The 19495-nt window shown below is 43.7% G+C and overlaps 1 protein-coding gene across 4 annotated transcripts in view; it reads right to left on the bottom strand.

Moving 5' to 3' along the window:
* ZNF423 (zinc finger protein 423) overlaps positions 1 to 19495 on the bottom strand; it is a 236474-nt gene that overhangs the window by 96324 nt on the left and 120655 nt on the right. For all 4 annotated transcript variants that reach the window (XM_087740671.1, XM_087740672.1, XM_087740673.1 and 1 more), the window contains one exon: positions 1501 to 4724. In XM_087740671.1, coding sequence (XP_087596797.1) covers positions 1501 to 4724 — 3224 coding nt within the window. The remainder of the gene's footprint in view (positions 1 to 1500; positions 4725 to 19495) is intronic.

Below are 19495 nucleotides of genomic sequence, written 5' to 3'. Positions count from 1 at the left end.
AACAAAAAACCCAAAAACAACAACAAAAAAAAACCAAAAAAATTAAACTTTCTGTGGGATTCGCTCAGAAGCCTGGAACGGGGCACTGAGGCCAGCACGTGCCGGGGCAGGTAGTGCCACGCTCTGAGCTGGCCGCACACAGCCCAGCTCGGCCAGATGCTGCTGCCCCGCACGCCCCGGCGCTGAGCTGGAGCTAACAAGTCCCACTGGGGACACAGCCTGCACCAGCTCTATTGGAGGCATCTCAGTCTATGTTCTCAGGACATACTTAGGGTCTTCCCTCACTGAGCCTCTGGTGTTCTAGTTGAATGGTATTTTCAGGTTCTTTTAATGCAGTAAGATGTATTTGTGGGTGCTTTAATTAGCAGATTGACATAAACAGGCATCTATGGCTGGAATTATTCATTAGGAGTTGGGTGCCTAATTTCCTTAGATACTTTTGAAAATCTCACCCCATCATGTTTAATTAAAAATGTCAGATGATATCAATACTCAGATGTGTCTGCTGTTGGTCTCCTGAGAAGATTTCCAAAATCTACTTCTCATTCCATCTGTTCCTGACAGAGGAAGGACTGACTTGGCCCATTCTTGAACCAAAACGTCAACAAATAATTTTAAAAGACTATAAACTGCAAATGATATTAATCTCCTGAGTAGGCTTCTGAAACCTTACTTGGATCTGCATGTTCCCAAGTATCGTGTAAGCTAAGAAATGGGAAAGCAGGCTACCTGCGAACATTGAAGGAGAGCACACTTTAATGTAACCTGCATTAGACAACAATTTCCAGATTTGCTAAGAAAACTACGTATCTTACAGGAGGGCCATGAAGCAGATCCTTTTAAAATCACTTTTAAAATCATAGACACACGCACACACACAGGCAGAGGTACACAGGCATGCACACAGACATCCAAGGAGCCTCACAACGTTCACCCTGCCAGACATCCATAAGGACAAGCTCTTCAGCACAGAAATTTGTTTTAGGTGAGAATTTGGGGGGTAGGGTGGAATTCACTACATTTTTCCTCAAAAGTTCCTTTATCGTCCTGCTCATGTTTAGTTCCCTGGTGAGAAATAATCTCATTCCTGAAGTACGACAGATCAGATTTTTTTTTTTTTTGCTTTGGGCACTCAGCATCTCCTTTTTTCATGAAAATGCCCAGGTTTTCCAGATCTGCCAGTTCAGTAGCATCAGAATTCATGGACAGACTCAATCCCCACCATTCAAGTGTCTCAGCTCTCTGTTTGTAAATCTAGGGCAGTTTTATGATAAAAAATCTGATGCGCTGCCACTAGGAATCAAGGAGCCTGCAAGGCTGAGCAACATCTAATTTTTCTATACGTGTTACTCTACCTTTCCTCCTGTTTCGTTGGCTTTTTTAGTAGCACAAGTAATTTTATAAAATGACGGTTTGAAAAAATAACATCAGATCAGGTCTCAGTCATGTTGAAGGTCTACATTTTATCCCTCAGACATTTTAAAGTTCAGCTGTACTTACTCTGGGAACAGGGGACATCTGGGTACCTTTCCTTTGGCCACTAGTCTCAGGTGTCAGGTCTCGGTGGTCTACCTGAATGTGGCTCTCTAGGTCTTCAGCACTTTCAAATTTGACACTACACTCTGGACACCTCAGACTGCCACATGGTCTCTCGTTCACCTCCTGTGGAGTCAAGCCCGAAGACTGTCCATTGGTGCTCCTGGTCATGCATCCAGCACACAGGCCATACGGAAGGCCGTTCACATCCAGCTTTACCAAGTCCTGCTTATTCCGGAACTCCTTCAAGCACAACGCACACTTGTAGAGCTTTTGCAAGGCCTGGCCATTGGGCGATGAGGTTGCAGAGTTTCCTGCCAATTTCTGCATATGGAACGTCCCATGAATTTTCAGCTCAAGGGTAGAGGTGACCGTCTGCATGCAGACAACACAGCGAAACCCGGTGAGGGAGTTTCTGAGATCTGGATGCATCTGGCAGTGCTCGATAAATTCCTCCTCGCTCTGCAGTGGCATTTTGCAGATCCGACACGTCCCTGTATCCAAACTCTTGCTGTGAGTGACTTTGTGCTCCGTCAGGGTCAGGAGTGATGGGAAGCGTTCCCCACAGATGGGGCACATGTAGTGCTTAGCTGGGCCTCGATGGGTCTGCATGTGCTCTCTCAGGCCATTTTCTGAGAAAAAGGTCCTTGAGCAGATATTACACTTGTGGCTACCTTTGATGAATTCTGCTTTCTTCCTAGAACAGTCATCCTCCCCAGGCCTGATGTTATGATCTCTCAAACGATGGTTCTGCAAGAGGACCTCCATAGTGTAGGCAGCCCCACAAATGTCACAGCCATACATGGGCTCAGAAGCATCTACATCATCCTCACTGGCTTCATGACTGTTGGAGGTATCTGGATTCTTCATTAACATGTTCTGGATATCTGCCCCTTCTGTCTTCTTATTCGTTGGGGTCATGCCATTAGCTGTACCATTCTCAGCACTAGCATCAAAAACACAATGTTTTTCCCGCAAGTGCTTTTCAAGCAAGATGATGGCATGAAAAGCTTTGCTACAAAACTTGCAGTTGTATTTTTTGCTGTGGGTTGTGATGTGGCACTGCAGTTCTACCTCTGTGCTAAAGGTCTCACCACAGAAGATGCATTTGTGAGACTTTGACGGATTCCCCAAGTGACTATGCTTCACATGGATCTGGAGATCCACCTCCTTCCTAAAATCCCAGTTACAGGCTGTGCAACGATACATCTTCTTTTCATTGCTATGCTTGACTGCCAGATGCACTTGGATAGATACCTTGGAATCAAAAACTTCTTGGCAAAGGGTGCAGTGATACAACACAAAAGTATGCATGTCCAACAAATGCTTCTGCAAATCATCCACCGAAGAAAACTGTTTGTCGCAGCTCTCACATACATAATGAGTTGAAGTTGTCATGTAATGTACGGTGAGATGTTGCAGAAGAGACTCCTGGGAATCAAAGTCTTCTTTACACTGAGGGCAAGACTGTTTCCTCAACAGCAACTCCAAATGCAACTTTAAATGGGTCTGAAAACTTTCAAAATTTGAGAACTTTAGATCACACTGATTACATGGGTATTCACCATTAGACACTGAGTTTACGCTAGCAGAAAGCCGTTGCCTTTTAGGGGAAGAGACTTCAACATCAGAAGAAACTGGACTCTGCTCTGCTTTTGACTTCTTATTGTGTGCCAGAGGAATGTTCTTGTGGTTTTCTTTAATATGCTTTGTAAGCTTCAGGATGGAGCCAAAAATGGGGGAGTTTGTGCAATAAGGGCATGAATAAACTTCCATAAAAGACTGTGTTGGCTGAATGACAGGGGAATCCAATTTTGAATTTCCTACATTGCAGTGAGTCTGCTGAATATGCTCAGTCAAGGTTGCTTCGGTCAGAAAGCCCATGGAGCACTGGTTACAGAAGAAAGCGTTGTTGCCATCTTGAGGGGTAGCATTTGGGCCACAGTGAGTAATACGGATGTGTTCCTGTAAGCTATTGATATCTGCAAACATCTCCGGGCAGTAGTTACAGTGAAAGGCAGAAATGTTGCTAAACTGCATCATGGGATAGGCATGGTTTTTGTGCACCTTCCTCACGTGTTCGTTCAAGTTGTACAGCGTAGGCATGGAATCAAGGCAGATCTGGCATGTGTGGCTTTGCTGAGGTTTGTCTGCATGAATGGTCTTCAGGTGGATCTCCAGAACAGCAAGGCTGTTGAAGTCGCGCTTCGAGCAGTATGGGCAGCTGTAAGTAACTTTAGACCAGTTTTGGCCTTCCTCTCTGTCCACAGACCTGATTTTCTTTTGTCCTCTCAAAGGCTTTAGGGTCGAATCTGGGGTGGAACCTCTTTCCACCGACGCGCTGGAGTCGGGTGTTGCGCTGCTCATGGACGCCACACTCCCCAAGACTGGGTCAGGGCTGATGCTGTGGTTGCTGGAGTCAGGTTGTCTGTGGCTGTCCAAGTGGCAATAGACTTCCTCCACTGAAGAAAACTGCTCCGGGCACATAGGGCACTTGTGTTTTTTGTTGGCATGGGCTTGATGAATGTGTGAGAGCAGCGAATTTTCGTCTGCAAATACTTCAGGGCAATGAATACACTGCAAATCTGCCTTCTCGGAAAGCTGTGGGTGGCGTGTCATTACGTGCTTCTCCAAATCTTCAGTCTGACTGAATGTCTCTTCACAGTAATCACACATAAAATCATCCTTCTTCACCTCTTTCTCAGTCTTTGCCATATGTTCCTTGTTCTTTTTATGAGCTTGCATGTGACTCTGCAATGAGCTGGTAGATGAAAACCCACGTTTACACACAGTACACTTGAACGGTTTGCTGGAGCTGTGGGTTTTCAGGTGAATTTTGAGGTGGTCACTGCGTGAGAACGCAGCCTCACATTCATGGCAATGGTACTTTTTATCCCCTGTGTGAAGCTTTATGTGGCGATCCCTACTTCTCTTGTGCTTAAAAAGCCGGCTACAGTAGGTGCATTTGAAAGGTAGTTTGTCACTGTGGATCTGCTCGTGCCTTTTAAGGTAGCTCAGGCGAATGAAGGACTTATCACAAAACTGACAGGGATACGGCAGGCCAGTCCCCCCTTCCTCCTCCCCGATGCCGAGATCACACCCATCTCCTATCATCTGAGTGGGTGATGCAACATCTTTGCTGGAGGGAGATGAAGCCACCCAGGAGAGTTGTGGGTCGTCATCACCATCTGTAATGGGAAAGCAGAAAGGAGATTAAAAACAATTCCCAGTGCATCTGTGAAATAAGGACAAAGCTCTCAACAACACTATGGGCTTCTGCTACTACAGCATAAAAAAAAAATCAACTAAAAAAAATCTCTCGCGAATTTCAAAGGAGGTTTGAGAAAGAGAAAAATATATTTGTACACATAATTCACAAATATGCCAACATATAGTATTAATAAAAAGCATTTTTCTTTATCGGGTTTAACACCTGCTCACTGTACTGTAAAGCAATAAACAATGAATAAAGCAAAACACAATGTGCAATGAAGCAATACAAACATTTCGAAAAGCTACACTGTTAAGTGATCACCTGCGATTTTGTGGGTCTTTTTAAACGCTACATCAAGATGATTTTAAGTAATGTCTCCATTAAACAAAATCCTTCAGTTCTGCCTCAAAACTGTAACAGAATAAAAGGCTGCTCAAAAGCAGAGTTGAACATCTAGGTGAAATAAAAGCATCAGTTTTGAGACAGCTCACAAAAATCAGAGATCTGCACCATTACCACATTCATTCGTATGAAAGGTAATATGTTGCCTACTCGGTACAAAAACAAACAAATGAAAAAAGCCCAGAAAATCACCACTGGAGATCTCAAGACATCACAAAAGAATCGACTGCAGGATAAACCAACAATGGCCCAGCCTCTGTTTTAATAACTATTTCCTTTGCTCAATGTGAGGCTTTGGAAAATATTTTATAATTTGATATTACCATAAAGAAATACAGCACCAACTCCAGCAGCAAAACAGTCATTTTAGGAAAAATACATAAAATGTTGGCAGCTTTTATAAACAGAATTGTTAACAAGAAACAGAAGAGAGTGAGTTCAAATATCCTAATTCCAATAAATGTGGAGATGTCGAGTGAAGCAAAAATGCCACTAGTCCGATATAAAGCTGAACCACGGAATGAAGCAAAAATAAAATTCATGTGAATGAGGGACGGTGCTGACCACATATACATTTGGAGATTCAAAACCGGAACTGCTTCTCCAGATACATCGTCCTTATAAAACATTTAATGTTCCTACTTCAGCTCTTACTAAAACAAACCAATAAAAAAATCCCCAACTGTGCGTGTAGGCTGCCACACGCGCACTCCTCGTGCCTGCCAACTACAGAGTCACCAGGCGGAGAAGAGCACGTGTACGGCGGAGAAGCTCTCAAAGAAAGGCTCGGCTAATGAGGATATCACCACCATAAGAGGCTAGCTCCTGTGGCACCGTTTCTTTGGCAAAGACCTTCCTTTTCATCCCAGGAAAAGAGAGCGTGGAGCTACCTTAGACAAACTAAACCAAACACACCAAACAACTTTTCCGGCACGTCGGGGCTGCCTGTTTTCCAGGATGAGCGGGTCGGGCGCCTGCTCCCCTCGCCCGACGCTCCCCCATTTAACTAAACCTCCTGCTCTAGAGCGATGCCGGACGCCGAGAACGCGCTTCCTCCCACTCCCGAAATGCACCCCAGCTTTCCGCAAGCACCCACGCTTCTAACATGCTCAAGGTCTTTGTGCTAAACTAACTCCTCCAAGCCTGGCTGAGCCCGAACCCAAAACACAGGCGATGAGCCCCTGACTTTTACGTAAACTTTTCTCAGGCTTCATTCCCCCAACCATGAACCGGTCTGTCTCTGCGGCTGCAACAAAGCCTCACGTTCCCAATTTAAGCCACCTCCGCCGCCTGCCCCGCTGCCGGCACAGCTTCGCTCTGCCCCCGGGGAGCCCCCGTCCCCCCACCCGCTCCGTCCCCCCAGCTCTGCCGCCAGCCGCATCCGGGGCTCCGTCCCCACGGACCTGCGGCCACGGGCCGTCGGAGGGAAGGAGGCAGCCGGCTGCCAGCGCCTGGATTAGGGGCCCCGGGGAGGTGCTGGTAGCTCAGGGCTGGCTAATTCCCTCCTCTCGCCAGCTGGGCTCCTCCAGGGGAAAGGAGACAAAGGGGAGCAAGAGGGGGATGCTGGGCCTGAACTAGGGCAGCACATGTTGCGTTTGCTACCGCTACTGCTGTCTACTGGGGGGAAAAAGGAAGAAAAACAACAGGAAAAAAAGCACACCATGATTGTGTTATTTACTGCTTGGGCTTACTGGCTGTAATTAAAATAATTTTAAATGTCCACTTTGCAGAAACTATTATAAAAATATATGCATTTTAAATATCTTCCCTTCTGCAGCCAGACTACTCCCGCCTTGTGCTGGGCAGTGGCAGAGGAAAGACTGCACCGGGGAGAACTCCGAGCACTTAAAACGGCTCCAGTGAATAAAGCTTCATTGTTCAGCTTTGAAACTGTAGATGCAATGGGCCAAATCCAGTGGTAGCACGGGCTGGGCCAACTGCTTTAACTTCGTTACATCCAGATGTGCTTATGCCAACCATTACGTTGCCCCACCATGCAAATCGAACAAATCTTTCAGAAGGTCTCTTTTTCCTCTGAAACAAACCCATCTACCTCAACATGCACTCTAACATTCAAATAGGGCCAGTTCCCCTCCAGCTGCTGCTCTTCAAACATATTGGGCTATTCAGAAAACAAAATCAAAGCAAGCTGGTATTACTTTGTGAGTGATGCACAAAGACGTTGCTGTGCTAATATAATTTGTATTTTAAAAACCTAACATTTCTCAGATTGAAAAGCTGGGGTTGTAATAAACATGGAAGCATTTATATAGACAGTTGAAAGCAAAGATTGTCTCCTTTTGTTATACTTTTACAACTTAAAAAGAATTAGGAAACTTTAACCCCCAGAAACAACCTACCTTGACTTCCTTACAAACAAGACACTAAATTACTAAAGGCCTAAACTGAAGAAATTAGGGAAAACTCATTATCATTAATCTCTTTATGGAATGAAAAATAGCCCTGTTAATTTTAACTTGCCATATTAAATTGAAGAAAAGACCTATAATGAACTGAGAAGGAAATTCTAAGGTATTTTACCAGAGTAATATTTTAGTGGGAAGATATATTTTAGATGTGGTGTGACATGTCTGGCAATGATGGTTAGAATAATAATTCTACATTAATGCAATCAAAGGAATGTAGCAGAATGAGAAAAATCACTTTCAAAAAGGAGATTAAAGTCATTAAAAATGGCTAATCCTGCAAAGTGGGACTGTTCTAAAATAGAGAATCACATGGCTGGTGCAAGGCTTTTGTCATTTGCGCATAAGAGAATCAAAACAAGTATTAAAAGGGTAAGAAAATTCAATAAAAAGTTTAATTAGGAAAAAAAGAGCATTAAGGAAGCTTCAGAATGTCAGGAGTCCTCAGGATATATGTGCGGGTCATGAAGCTTAAAGGGCCAAACTTGATAATCAATCTCAAAGTGGTACAGTAATTTAGCAACTTAATGTTCAGCACGTTTACGGGACTGCAAGCATTTATCATCATCACTGAGGAGCTAATTCCAGCCTCAATGCATTCAATAAATGTATTTTTCCTTCTAATAAGAGCAATTTGCCCAAACTGCAGTATAAATCATACTTCATTCTCTGTTTATCTTCCAGATAACATGAGCCAAGTTCAGAAATATACTCGTGAAGCTAAAACAATAAAATGAAGTCTTAAAAAATGTGATCTCTCTTAGAAAGGAGACAAACAGCACATCACAGATTGCCAAGAGTAAGCAGCGCTGTCGTCTCAGCATACACTGATGACGTTGATATATTTATTATTTCAGAGTTATTTTGCTAATAGAAAGAAAATTGACCAGACAAAATTTCACAGTCCCTGCAAACACTTTCCCCCATCTCCCTGCTCAAAGCTTGCTGGAAACATTACACTCCCACCAGACTTTGAGCCGAGCCGCACTTGAGGCGGTTGCAGAGGGACAGGCTTGCTCAGCTGCCCCGTCACCCGCGCGGCCCCAGCCCTGGGGTCAGCGTTCATGGGCAGGGGCTTCACAAACCCGAGCTACCCCCCAGCCAGCTGCTTTTTCTCTTAAGAACAAAAGGTATGCACAGAGAGCCCATTTGCTGGCCCAGACCTGAGGCTGGCCCTTGCCTAAACCCTCTTGTTTACCAATGTAGAGCATCATTGGGTTCCCCCCCAGTGAAAAAACTCCCTGCTCTCTCTCCCCTACGTGTGGAGGGTTCAGGTGGCTCTTCCACAGGGCCTCCATACGTCCCCCCACACCGCGGGCACGTCGCAACGTGGCCAGCGTGGCATGGGAGGCCAGTTTATTCCAGCTGGTTTGGGTGCAAACAGCAGCGCAGACTGAGCACCATGGGGCTCAGAAGAGGCCGCACAGCCTGCTCAGGCATCAACACAATAGCCGGGGTTTGGCCAAAGAGGCAACTTTGAGACTCCCCTGCGGAGCCCAGAAGGCATCTCCATACAGGACAATAAACCAAGGAGGTTAGATTTGGAAGGTGCTCTTATTCTATCAGGTTTATTCCTCTAGCACAGAGCTAGTACACAAGAGAAATAGTTAAATTAACAAAAACAAAACCCAAAAGTCAATTGTTGAGGAAAGGATTGCTGTTTAAGTTCAGACTCCTGGTCCTCTCCGAGCCTCTCCATGGCACACAGGTTAAAAATGGTCAAAGCACTCAAATTGCTTCAGGCTATTGAAAGTTGGTGGAATTCTAGCACCCAAAAAAGTAAGTTACATTTGAAAACAAGCTTGGCATCATAAGACACGCTTCTGAACTGTGTTTCAGTTCCTCATCTCCATAATAGAAAAAAGCCATCTGCTCCTCAAGGGCAAATCATAGGGCTTACTTCTGTATAGCTGTGACACTCTGAGACATCCTCAGACGGAAGGCCCGATAGAAATGCTATCAATTTCAATAACTATTATAATCACAGATGCTTAACTATGAGAATACAACACAGAGATTGAGGACTAAGAAGTCTTCAGTACTGGTTACAGCAAATTTTGCATTGCTGCACTATGTATTAAAGCCAAGGACAGATCATTACAATGGATTATAGTAAGAACCTCACATAGCATACGCTGCTCATTTACACTGCAGTGCTGGTGTGAAATAATGCAAATCAGGTTTACATAGCAAATGTTTTAAGTTTCAATATTTTCAGTGCAGTGTGACAGCTTTTTACTTAAATTTTTCGTTGGAGCGTTTAGCCCCATTTTCTTGCACATTTCCTGCACAGTTATAACAAAGTAAATAATAAAAAATATCATTAACATTCTAAACTCAATTTTCTATGCATATATTAGCTTCACTGAACGTTTTTGTTTGCTGTGTCATGGAAGGCAATAGTGGACTGCGAAGCACCAGCTCTTGTGGCAAGGAAAGCCTTTTTACGCTGACACTGCACCTATCTCTGAATGGCATTTGTAACTGCTGGGCTGTGACTGAAACCCAGCATTAACGCACACTCAAACACACTTCACTAAACAATGGAAAAAAGATTCCTGCAACTTAATTATAATTATCCCTACAAAAATATCATGCAACTGTCCCCCAGAACCGGCCAACCCACCCTTAGCCAAGGCACCGAGGAGGGGCCCTGGGAAGTTCAGGCTGCTCTGGAGAACTCTATACGCAGCTTCAGACTTCAGCAACATTAGCTTCTTCACAAAACAGTCTTTGTAGTTTTTTATTTTAAGGCACTATGCCATTTTTTAAATATATATATATAAAAAAATATATAAAACGTTCAAAGCAAACCTAAAATTGGATAAAAAACTAAGAGGTGCTAATATAAGTGGCACCACAGGCAGTGCTTTCATTATTATCTGTGACTTGAGAAAAATGCAGTTATACCTAATTATATGCTTATGTGGCAAGCATTTTTTTGGACTAAATTACCAACAGTTAGTGACGCTTTTTCCAACTTCTCAGCTTTGCATTGCAATTCATTTTTAAGTGAAGTTTTTAAAAAAGAAAGAAAGACGTCTGGCTTAATGGAAAGTATATATAATCTAATTTTTCTTCTCACGCAGAGAGTAACTTGGTATTTAGAATAAAAAATCAGCACAAGATGTAGTGCAGAATTTCAAACATTAAACTTGCTGGGATGTCTGCTGCAGATAAACTGTTACGCATAGATGGTTTAAACCTCACTGTCTTTGTTTAAACCTTTCTGTAGTGATCAAAGACACATCTAATTAGTCTTTTTCATGCTGCAAGTTAAAAGTACACACAAAGATGTCTACTGAAGCTTAGTTGATACACAGAAACTTGTTAAGCCAGAGTACCGCATGCCTGAGCCCTTGTCTCCCATTCGCAGAGATACCAAGACTCAGTAATGACCATCAATAGGATGATATATAATTCTGTACAGATGATAAAATCGGAAAGTTATTTTTAACACTATTTTTTCTTATGTCAAACAGTCCGTATGTTGCTGGTAACAAAAAAATTAACATATCATTAAGTAAGTTATTTCACACCTCAATAAATGGCATAATAAGGGGTGGAGGAGAAAGTTTTATGTTAGATCTAGGAATAAACTAAATGCTTTCAGAGTTGAATCACTGTTTTTCTTTACTCCCTTTGGAAAAGCAGCAGATACTATATTCTGCTGTGCATCATGGACTTGGGACTGAAAACAGCTGCACTCTAATTACATGTAAAGTGTACCAAAACATTCCTTTTATCACAGACTGTAAATCTGTTAGCATCTGTCTCTCCTTTGTTTCTTCCACAAGATACAAGCTTGTTTCTACATTTTTCTCACCTGTAGCGGTGATTAAAATTCATTATAAATGAAAGGAGTGAACACTAAAACAAGTTCCTCTGTGTACAGTTCTAAACTCAAATTAGAAACAGCTGTTTGCTAATTCATGCAGTGATGTTTTGTTGTGCTCTGTGAATCAATAATAACTCACCCTATTTCTACCAAAATGTTAGGATTATACATATATTTTGCTTAGCAATTTGCTCTTCAGAAATGTTCAAATGCACATTCAGTTTTTTTAAGTGAGATTAGAAGATGATACCGGCAAAATCATCAATGAATTAACAGAAAGATCTTAATAGCTTGCTGCTCGCGCTTACCCTGCTACCTAGAGGGTCCTGTGCCATTCTTGCCTGCTTTGATACCTACAGAGCATTTCGCAAGAAGGCACGTTGTAAGACAGATGTAAAAGAACAAAACTGTATAGGGGGTCACACGCACACATCACGGACGCAATAGTCACACTGAGAGAATACTATAAAATTAGAGTTTTAGCTATGACATGTACAACTTTCAAACATAAGGAATGACAAAGCCCTTAGGAAAAGCATCCTAGTAGAATAATTATTACTTATAATAATTAGTTATAAAATTAGTTATAATAAATGGTAATACTTATGCTAATTGTTAGCAATATTTCTTCATACTATGTTAGCCAGAGCACAAACTTCATACGACCCTATGGGCCTTACACTCACACAATTATATTCTGTACTTCTTGCTACTTGATGTCAACATTTATCATGATTTCAACACTTGATTATACAAAACAAAGAGACAACACACAGTGGTTAAGAGCTTTGCCTGCTTCGTTTTTTATGTAAACCTAAGGATACAAGCAGGGCGGTTGCAATGTTTTGAGCAGACCCCATGGCAGACTTGCAGAGCCTGCCCTCGCCGCAGCAGGACCGGGGCCCTGCACTGCCCCCTTTGCAGAGCCAAAGATCCAGCCCAGAGCGGTGGAAGAGCATCAGCCTCCATAAAGGTCTCTGCAATACATGCAAGGAAAGTCCTTTTCTCATCTATACATAAAGATGTTTTCCCTTCCTCATGTTTTGTTACTGTTAGCAGGGAGGGTGCTTCCCACACAGCACAAACCCAGGAGCTGAGACTCTGAACCAGTCGTGGAGATGTGGCCAGCGGAAGAGCCTTTCTGGTGGGATGAAATGCATGAGATGAATTTCCTAGATTTATGATTTCCTCCCTCCCATTTGATCAGGCAGCTCTCAAATACAGCAGACACCTGTTCTCAGGCTGTTTTGCGGAGTACCCTCAGGCACGTGCGGTTAGACAGACTCGGCTCAAGCTCTTTCCCTCAGTTCATACCCATAACCGAGCACCAGAAATACAGACTAGCTGCCGTTTGGAGAAACTCAATGAATACAGAAGCCAAAATTAAAGAGAGACAGACTTTTCTCCATGAACTGACCAGATCGGTGTGATTTAATTTAATGCTTTCCTGTGCTCATTTTTGTGTTTCTGAATTGTACTTTCAAGTGAAGATTAAGTCATCAATTACAATCCATTTAGCTCATTCATAAAATTCATTTAAGGGTCATATGCTGCACGGTGAGCAGGGAGCCCTGGAAGCCAACGCTGACAGGGACAGGCAGCACTTTCCCACAGGATATTCAGCTTGTGCAGAATCAAGCCAGAGCTTGTTTTGATGGCGTGGGCAGCAGTCTGGAGGAGCAAGTACCTTTAAAACTTGGGGCAGTGGCAAACTAGGACAAAGAGAGTTTTGCCAAGACCTCTCCGGTAAGCTGCTGTTACTGCTAAGGCAAATGCGTATCTGCTTCTGTGCTGGTAGACAATATTAGAGTGGTGTTTCCATTTCTGCAGAGCTCTGTTTCAACTTTTCGGCCATGTCTCAACTCTGAGCCGAAAGAACCACTAAGAAGGGAGAAGACTGGAACCAGACACCACAAATGCTCTGTGTCTTCTGGCTGGGGTCACCAAAAGTGGCTGGATTGCTAGGATGGCTTTCTATGATGAGATTGAAGCAACTGATGCTATGCAGTGACTTGACCTCTAGGAAAACGGGTTTGCAGTCCCTGTCTTTAATGTATGAAATATACTTTCCCAAGAACACACTTTTGCTCCTAAATGAGTATTTCCCATCAGTGCTCAGTAGAAGAGATGTCAACTGCCATGTTCCAAGCCTGAGAAAAACCTCATGTTTCAAACCTCAGCCCTGCACAGGACTTTACTGCCAAGCTTTCCGGCCTGAGGAATTTAAAGCTGGTCATATTATTAGAGCAAGTTGCAGGGGAAAATAAAACCAGCTTGTTAAGTTAGAAAGAGTAGGCTGTTCCAGACTCTCATTTTGATCTAGGTGGGAAAACCGTGACGCACTTACAAACTTAATGGGTTGATGTTCATGATGAATAGACCTAATGCTGAAAAACACATGTTGGCTGAAATTACTCAGCAATAAACAAACAGTAAAAAACAACAACATCCAGATTTTATACTGCCTTCAAAGAACGAGGGAAGAAAAATCAATAAATTACATGTGACAGACAGTATCAAGTAACCTGTTTTATAGCTACGCATATGCATTATTGGTCTGACTTCCAAATGTGTTGTGTATTCACATCAATCCTATTGAAATCAATAGGAAGAGCAGTTGCTCAACACTTCTGAAAACTCAAATGACATAAATATGAAATATAGCCAGTTCTACATAGAGGTATTTTCAGAAAGGTGCACGTATTGCCTGTCCCTTTCATGAATTCAGAGTCAAGATTTCATGCAAACACCATGAATGGAAATGAAGCTGCACTTGCAAACATCCTAGCTTCCACAAGTCTGGTAAGCATAGCTCCTCGAGGCCTTCACCCACCTGGTTTTGGAGGGGCTCCTGCACCCCAGTGACCCCAGCGGGCATCCCTGGAGCTAATGAAGCCGCCAGCGCCACCTGACCCAAGCCTGGAGACAGGGTTTGTTCCAGCTAAGCAAACCTCCCATTCCTTGGGGACGGTATCCATTAGGGCAAAGTACAGTTAGTTAAGACTCTGGGTTTGTTAGTGAACAATTTTTTAAAAAATATTTCATTTAAAATTAAAAAAGAACACCTGCAAATGTGAAAGCACACTGCTGAATATGAAGCACGTTCCTGAGTATCATTCAGATAAACATTGGTCATGAATCTGCACCACGTCTGTGACTGGCCTGAGGGGAACTGCATTAAACAGAGGTGGGAAGGAAGTTCTCCACTTATCAATACCTGACAGAAGTAACTGAAAGGTTTAAAAAGAAAATAACTATAGATTTTGTGCTACGCAAGATGAAAGCTAAACAGCATGGCTTGCCTAGAAGAGATGTGTATTCCACACTGTATGGTAATGCTACTTCTTCTTCCCTAACAGTATCCATCATTTTAAATAAGAAATGGTTTTTAAAACAAGCAAGCAAACAAAAGTGTTTGCCACCCAGTAAGAATCCTTCTCGGTACTTCAGTGTTCCCCTACAACAAACGTGCCACATGAGAGACCTTTCAAGTTTAACTGGCAGTGACCCGGCATCTGTGATCTGAGGACTTGCGCTGCACAACACAACAAAACCGTCCGCCGAAAGCTGCTCTCTTCTTCCCCCACATCTTTGCCCTTTTGACTGAAGGGCCCAATGACAAATCGTGCGACTGCGCTCTCAGGTTTTCAAAAGAAGAGCTGCAGCAACAGCTAAGGTCTGTCTTCCCAGGGCTCACACCCACGTTGGTGCAGCCCAAGGAGGGATCCCGCACCCAACCTTGCCGAATGCCCATGCAGGCTGCGGGGGACAAGCCCAGCGGTGCCCGCTCTGCAGCACCGCAGGGTCACAGCACACCAGACAGCCCTCTCCTGCGGGCACCAGGCAGTGCAATCAGCCTGTGCTGTGCCCCATCTCCTACACCGTGAGTCTGCAGAGAGACTTTCCGAGCCTCTCTAAATTCTTTAGGGGCTTCTCAGGATGTCAGCCAGCACCGACCACACTCCGGAGAAAGCCTCCCGTAGGGAGGATGCTCATCAGCGCAGGCAGGCAGGCAGGGGGAGCACAGCTGGGGAGCCAGAGCGAATCCAACCAGGAGACGACAGCCCCTCCGGCCCCGCTGTGCTCCTGCCAAGAGACGCGCAGAGCCCGGCAGAAACCTCCCCTCCAGCCACGGCTGTGTTTCCAGCCTCAGCTGCAGGTACCATGCTCTGCCCACGTGCTGGAACAGGACAGCACTTTCCTTAAAGTTGCCTATCAGCAAAGGTATCTTCCTCCTGCATTGTTTAATACGGTCTTAGGTGCTGATTGTCTGTATTCAGATAGCTCTAGTTTAACCAACACTGTAGGTTTCCTCCTGACCGCATGTGTGTGGTTGGTTTTTTTCCTTCCACAAATGCGAATTGTACAATTTATTCTAGTTAGTAACTGTCTCTGTGCCTTGGCTGTAGATACATGAGAGAGTGCATTTATAATGAGAAAAGGTGCAGGGCACAATTATTTGTTTAAATGGGATTAAAATTAGTGTTGGAGCATACGTTGAATCATCTCAATTTATCCCTGAAGAGAAGGAGGGACAGCAAATGTCTTAGCACTTGCAAACAATATCTCTTTCCCCACCGTCTCTCGCCAACAGCACTCCTTCCATTTGAGAGCAGTCTCACACAGACACTGGCACTGATATCAGAGAATTAAACGAAATAAAGGGAAAAGCTACAGTCAACAGCTTTCTCTCTAGCTCTACCCACATAATGAGGACTGACTATACTTACAAAAAAGTATCTGGGAATGTCAATAGACTAAACAACTCAGTAAAAGGAATGAGGAGGCAGTGGAGAGAGAGGGATTGAATTTACCCTAGAAAAATACATCTTGATACTACAGGTACAGAAAGCATTCAGCTTCCTATAGAGGAGTCTGCTAAATTAAAACATGGGTGGAAGCTGCAGGTGGGTGTTTGGGGTGGGGGCACATTTCCTGCAGAGGAAGAAGTGGTCAAAAAACCAAAACAGTAACAGCAAAACACGAAAGAACAAAAAGAAAACTCAACCCAAACCAAAAAACTCTGAGGGAAATCAGGCATCAGAGGTTTGATAGACACACATGTACCTCCAGAACCAGACGTGTTCAAGAAATCATCTCCAGGCAATTAATGGCTGGAAACACGCACCTCCCTCCCCACCTCAGGTGAATTAATAATTTTTTGTTGTTTTTCTCCAGATGTGAAAAGGTTTTGTACCTGCACCTAGATCTCTGGTGTGGGGTGTCTCACATGCCCAGAAACCCATGTACAGTGTGGCAGAGAGGAGTTACCAAAAACCTACTACTGAAATGCAACTGGCAGATACCTGGAAGAAACCGCATCCCATCTCTACTGTCATAAAAAGGCAAAACAGTGACTTTAAGCTGCATAAGCTTCACCCACTGGCTGTCTAAAAGAAGAAATGTTGTCAATAAGCCCATCATAACTGAATGAGCAATTTAAAGTTTGGGGGGAAATGGAAAATTATTGTTTTCATAAACAACACAAAGAGTTTTAAAGCTCAGACCAGCCTCATTTACAAAAACCCTACCATCCTAAATTCCCCTAAATACCAAAAACCCCTTTCCCCCTCCCCAGAATCCATGTGGTTTTGTCATGTCCCTTTCCCAGGCCCACAGCCGAAGCTACCTGCCCAGACAGAACCAAAGACTGGGCAACTCTGGTGTCTCCCACAGGAGAGTGACAGAACAAGGTATCCCAGATACAATTCACATACTATTTTTGTTTTGTCAAGGCTTTTCTATTATTTATTTTAGTTCTGGCCAATAAGGCAAAAATTTTCAGGATAAAACAATCTTCTGGCCACAGATAATCTGGACCTCTCTGAAACAGGATCTTTAGCCCATCTCATCCTTGCAAAAAGAAACAAAAATGGAGAAATTAATGGTCTGAATGAAAATTCAGTAACTGTTCCCTCACACCTTTAGCCAGAATTACTTGTGAAACTGAGTTTCACTTCCTCCCTCTCGAACTCAGTTTGGCACAGGAAGGTGTGAGTACCAAGAGTTATGGAAGTACCAACCTTGGCTCCCCATCAAGACCAAATTATCTGTCTGTATTTAAGATAGGAGTTCAACGTCTTCTGTTGAAAAAGGGAAACTCCACCTCAGTCATGGAGCATCTGAGTATAAAACTAATTTTCTGAGTAGTAAATATTAGACTGACATACAGCAGTAACTGTACGGTTTCAAACAATCACTTTAGAGGTTGGGGTCCTGGATTCCTAGAAGCTGATTGTTAAAGGCACATCAGACTTTTTTTTTTTTTTTTTTTTTTAAAAATCAATTTTCCCATTATTTAGGATTATCATACCTTGTATCTTTGGATTTCCTATGAACATAACCATAGCTCCAGACCTCCTGGCTACCTGACATCAGGGAGGTTTCAACACCACGTCTACCCTGAAGTCACTGTACACAAGCTTAGGAGTGACTCCATCTCAATTTAGTTCTTTGGCTGGAAATAAGATACTGGATCTGATCTGATTTTTTTCTTACTATGTTGCTTTGTATCAAAACACCCATTTTCCAGTGGGTGGTGCCTAACAAAATATGAAGCAGAGGTGTGAGCACAAAGGAAAGAGCCATTATAAATGCACAGAAACACACCGTGTCAACACATACCAGCTGCCCAATACATACAAAAGCATTAAAAAAAGACATCTGAGTCATTATTTTAGAGTTTCGCTACATTTTCAATTTTAAAACATTTTACTATCCATCTAATGTCGTTAGAGAAGCTTCCATTGCAAACACCAGAAAGCAGACATCTCCTAACCATCCTACACAAATTCCTGTCACAATTTTTGTGCAAAGTGTTATCAGGTAACAATATTTACCATGTACAGTAATTATGAAAAACTCTGAGATTGTGTAATTATGTATTTTAATTACATGATCTGATTAGCTTTTTTAATCACTTCATAAAAAGAAAGGAAATTCACTGAGGTTGTCAGAAAGTTAATAAAAATAAGGTAATTCACCGCTAAGGCTCACCATGGTGCCTTTCTAACTACTTCCTTGCTACACCCCACTGTGCCTAGGTATTGGAGGTCAACTATAAGTATTAATTTCCTTACTTTTATTAACTTTGGTGGCAACATTCGTGCTCTTTTGGCATGGGTTTTTTTTGTTTCGTTAGAAAACATTTCATTTAGCTGAATGATATTTTAAGAGATGCAGACTCCTCAAAACCAAGAACGTGGTTGACCTGAAACTCGCCAAGAGACCCAGCCTTGCCCCGCTCTGACGCCAGCCCTGCTGAAGGGACGTTAGGGGAAGCCGCTGTGGAGTGGTCACGGTCACACAGGGCCGCACGAGCTGCACCACCAGCCTGCAAAACCCACACAAATAGGCGATGTCAAACAATGTATCAACAAAGCTGGCTAGTCACACTAGGTCCCATTGAATCAGGGCCATCGAGATGCATGGAAAGTCAACACAGTGCTATGAGAAGACGATGGAAATCAGCCCAAAAGTTGTTGGATAGAGGGAGGCAGGCAGCTGAGCCCAGGGCAGCCAGCAAAGACAAGGTGGGTGCCAGAAAATGGTGCCTGTCCTGACATGAGGGGCCGGGCTCCACAGCAGCCACGGGCCTGGCCCGAGGAAGGGAAGGACTCAGCAGCAGTGAGAGGCACAATTTCTGCAGGAGCCGGGACAGCCAGCTGCCTGCCCCGGGCAGAAATCACCCAGGGATCCAACTATGAAACATAAGCAGCCCCTCAAAACCATCCTGCCGGCTGCTCGCAGTGCAAACCGGGGGCTGACGCGTGCACGGGTGTGTGGAGAGGGCTGGGGGGGTAAGGAGAGGGCTGGGGGGTAAGGAGAGGGGTGCAAGGGGTAAGCCGTCTTCTCCCCCTCCTGAGGCAGGACAGAGCGCGGCTGTTTCAGCTCTGGAAAACAATTTTTCTAACTTTTGGATGTGGTTCTGCTCTAAGGAAACATTTTGTTTATATCCAAACTGGGAGTCTATAATGTAATACTTGGCTATTGGGTTCAGCAGCTCTGTTTTACTCATTTTTGGTTCACCCTCTCCCCCCGCCAGCCCTTCTTTATTTTCCTCCTTCTTTCTCTTTTTAC

Source organism: Nipponia nippon, unplaced genomic scaffold (genome assembly GCF_047370975.1).
Source record: "Nipponia nippon isolate SJK-2023a ecotype South Korea unplaced genomic scaffold, ASM4737097v1 scaffold_7, whole genome shotgun sequence".
In the NCBI taxonomy this organism is placed as follows: Eukaryota; Metazoa; Chordata; class Aves; order Pelecaniformes; family Threskiornithidae; genus Nipponia; species Nipponia nippon.
This window is presented reverse-complemented; position numbering and strand designations above follow the sequence as displayed.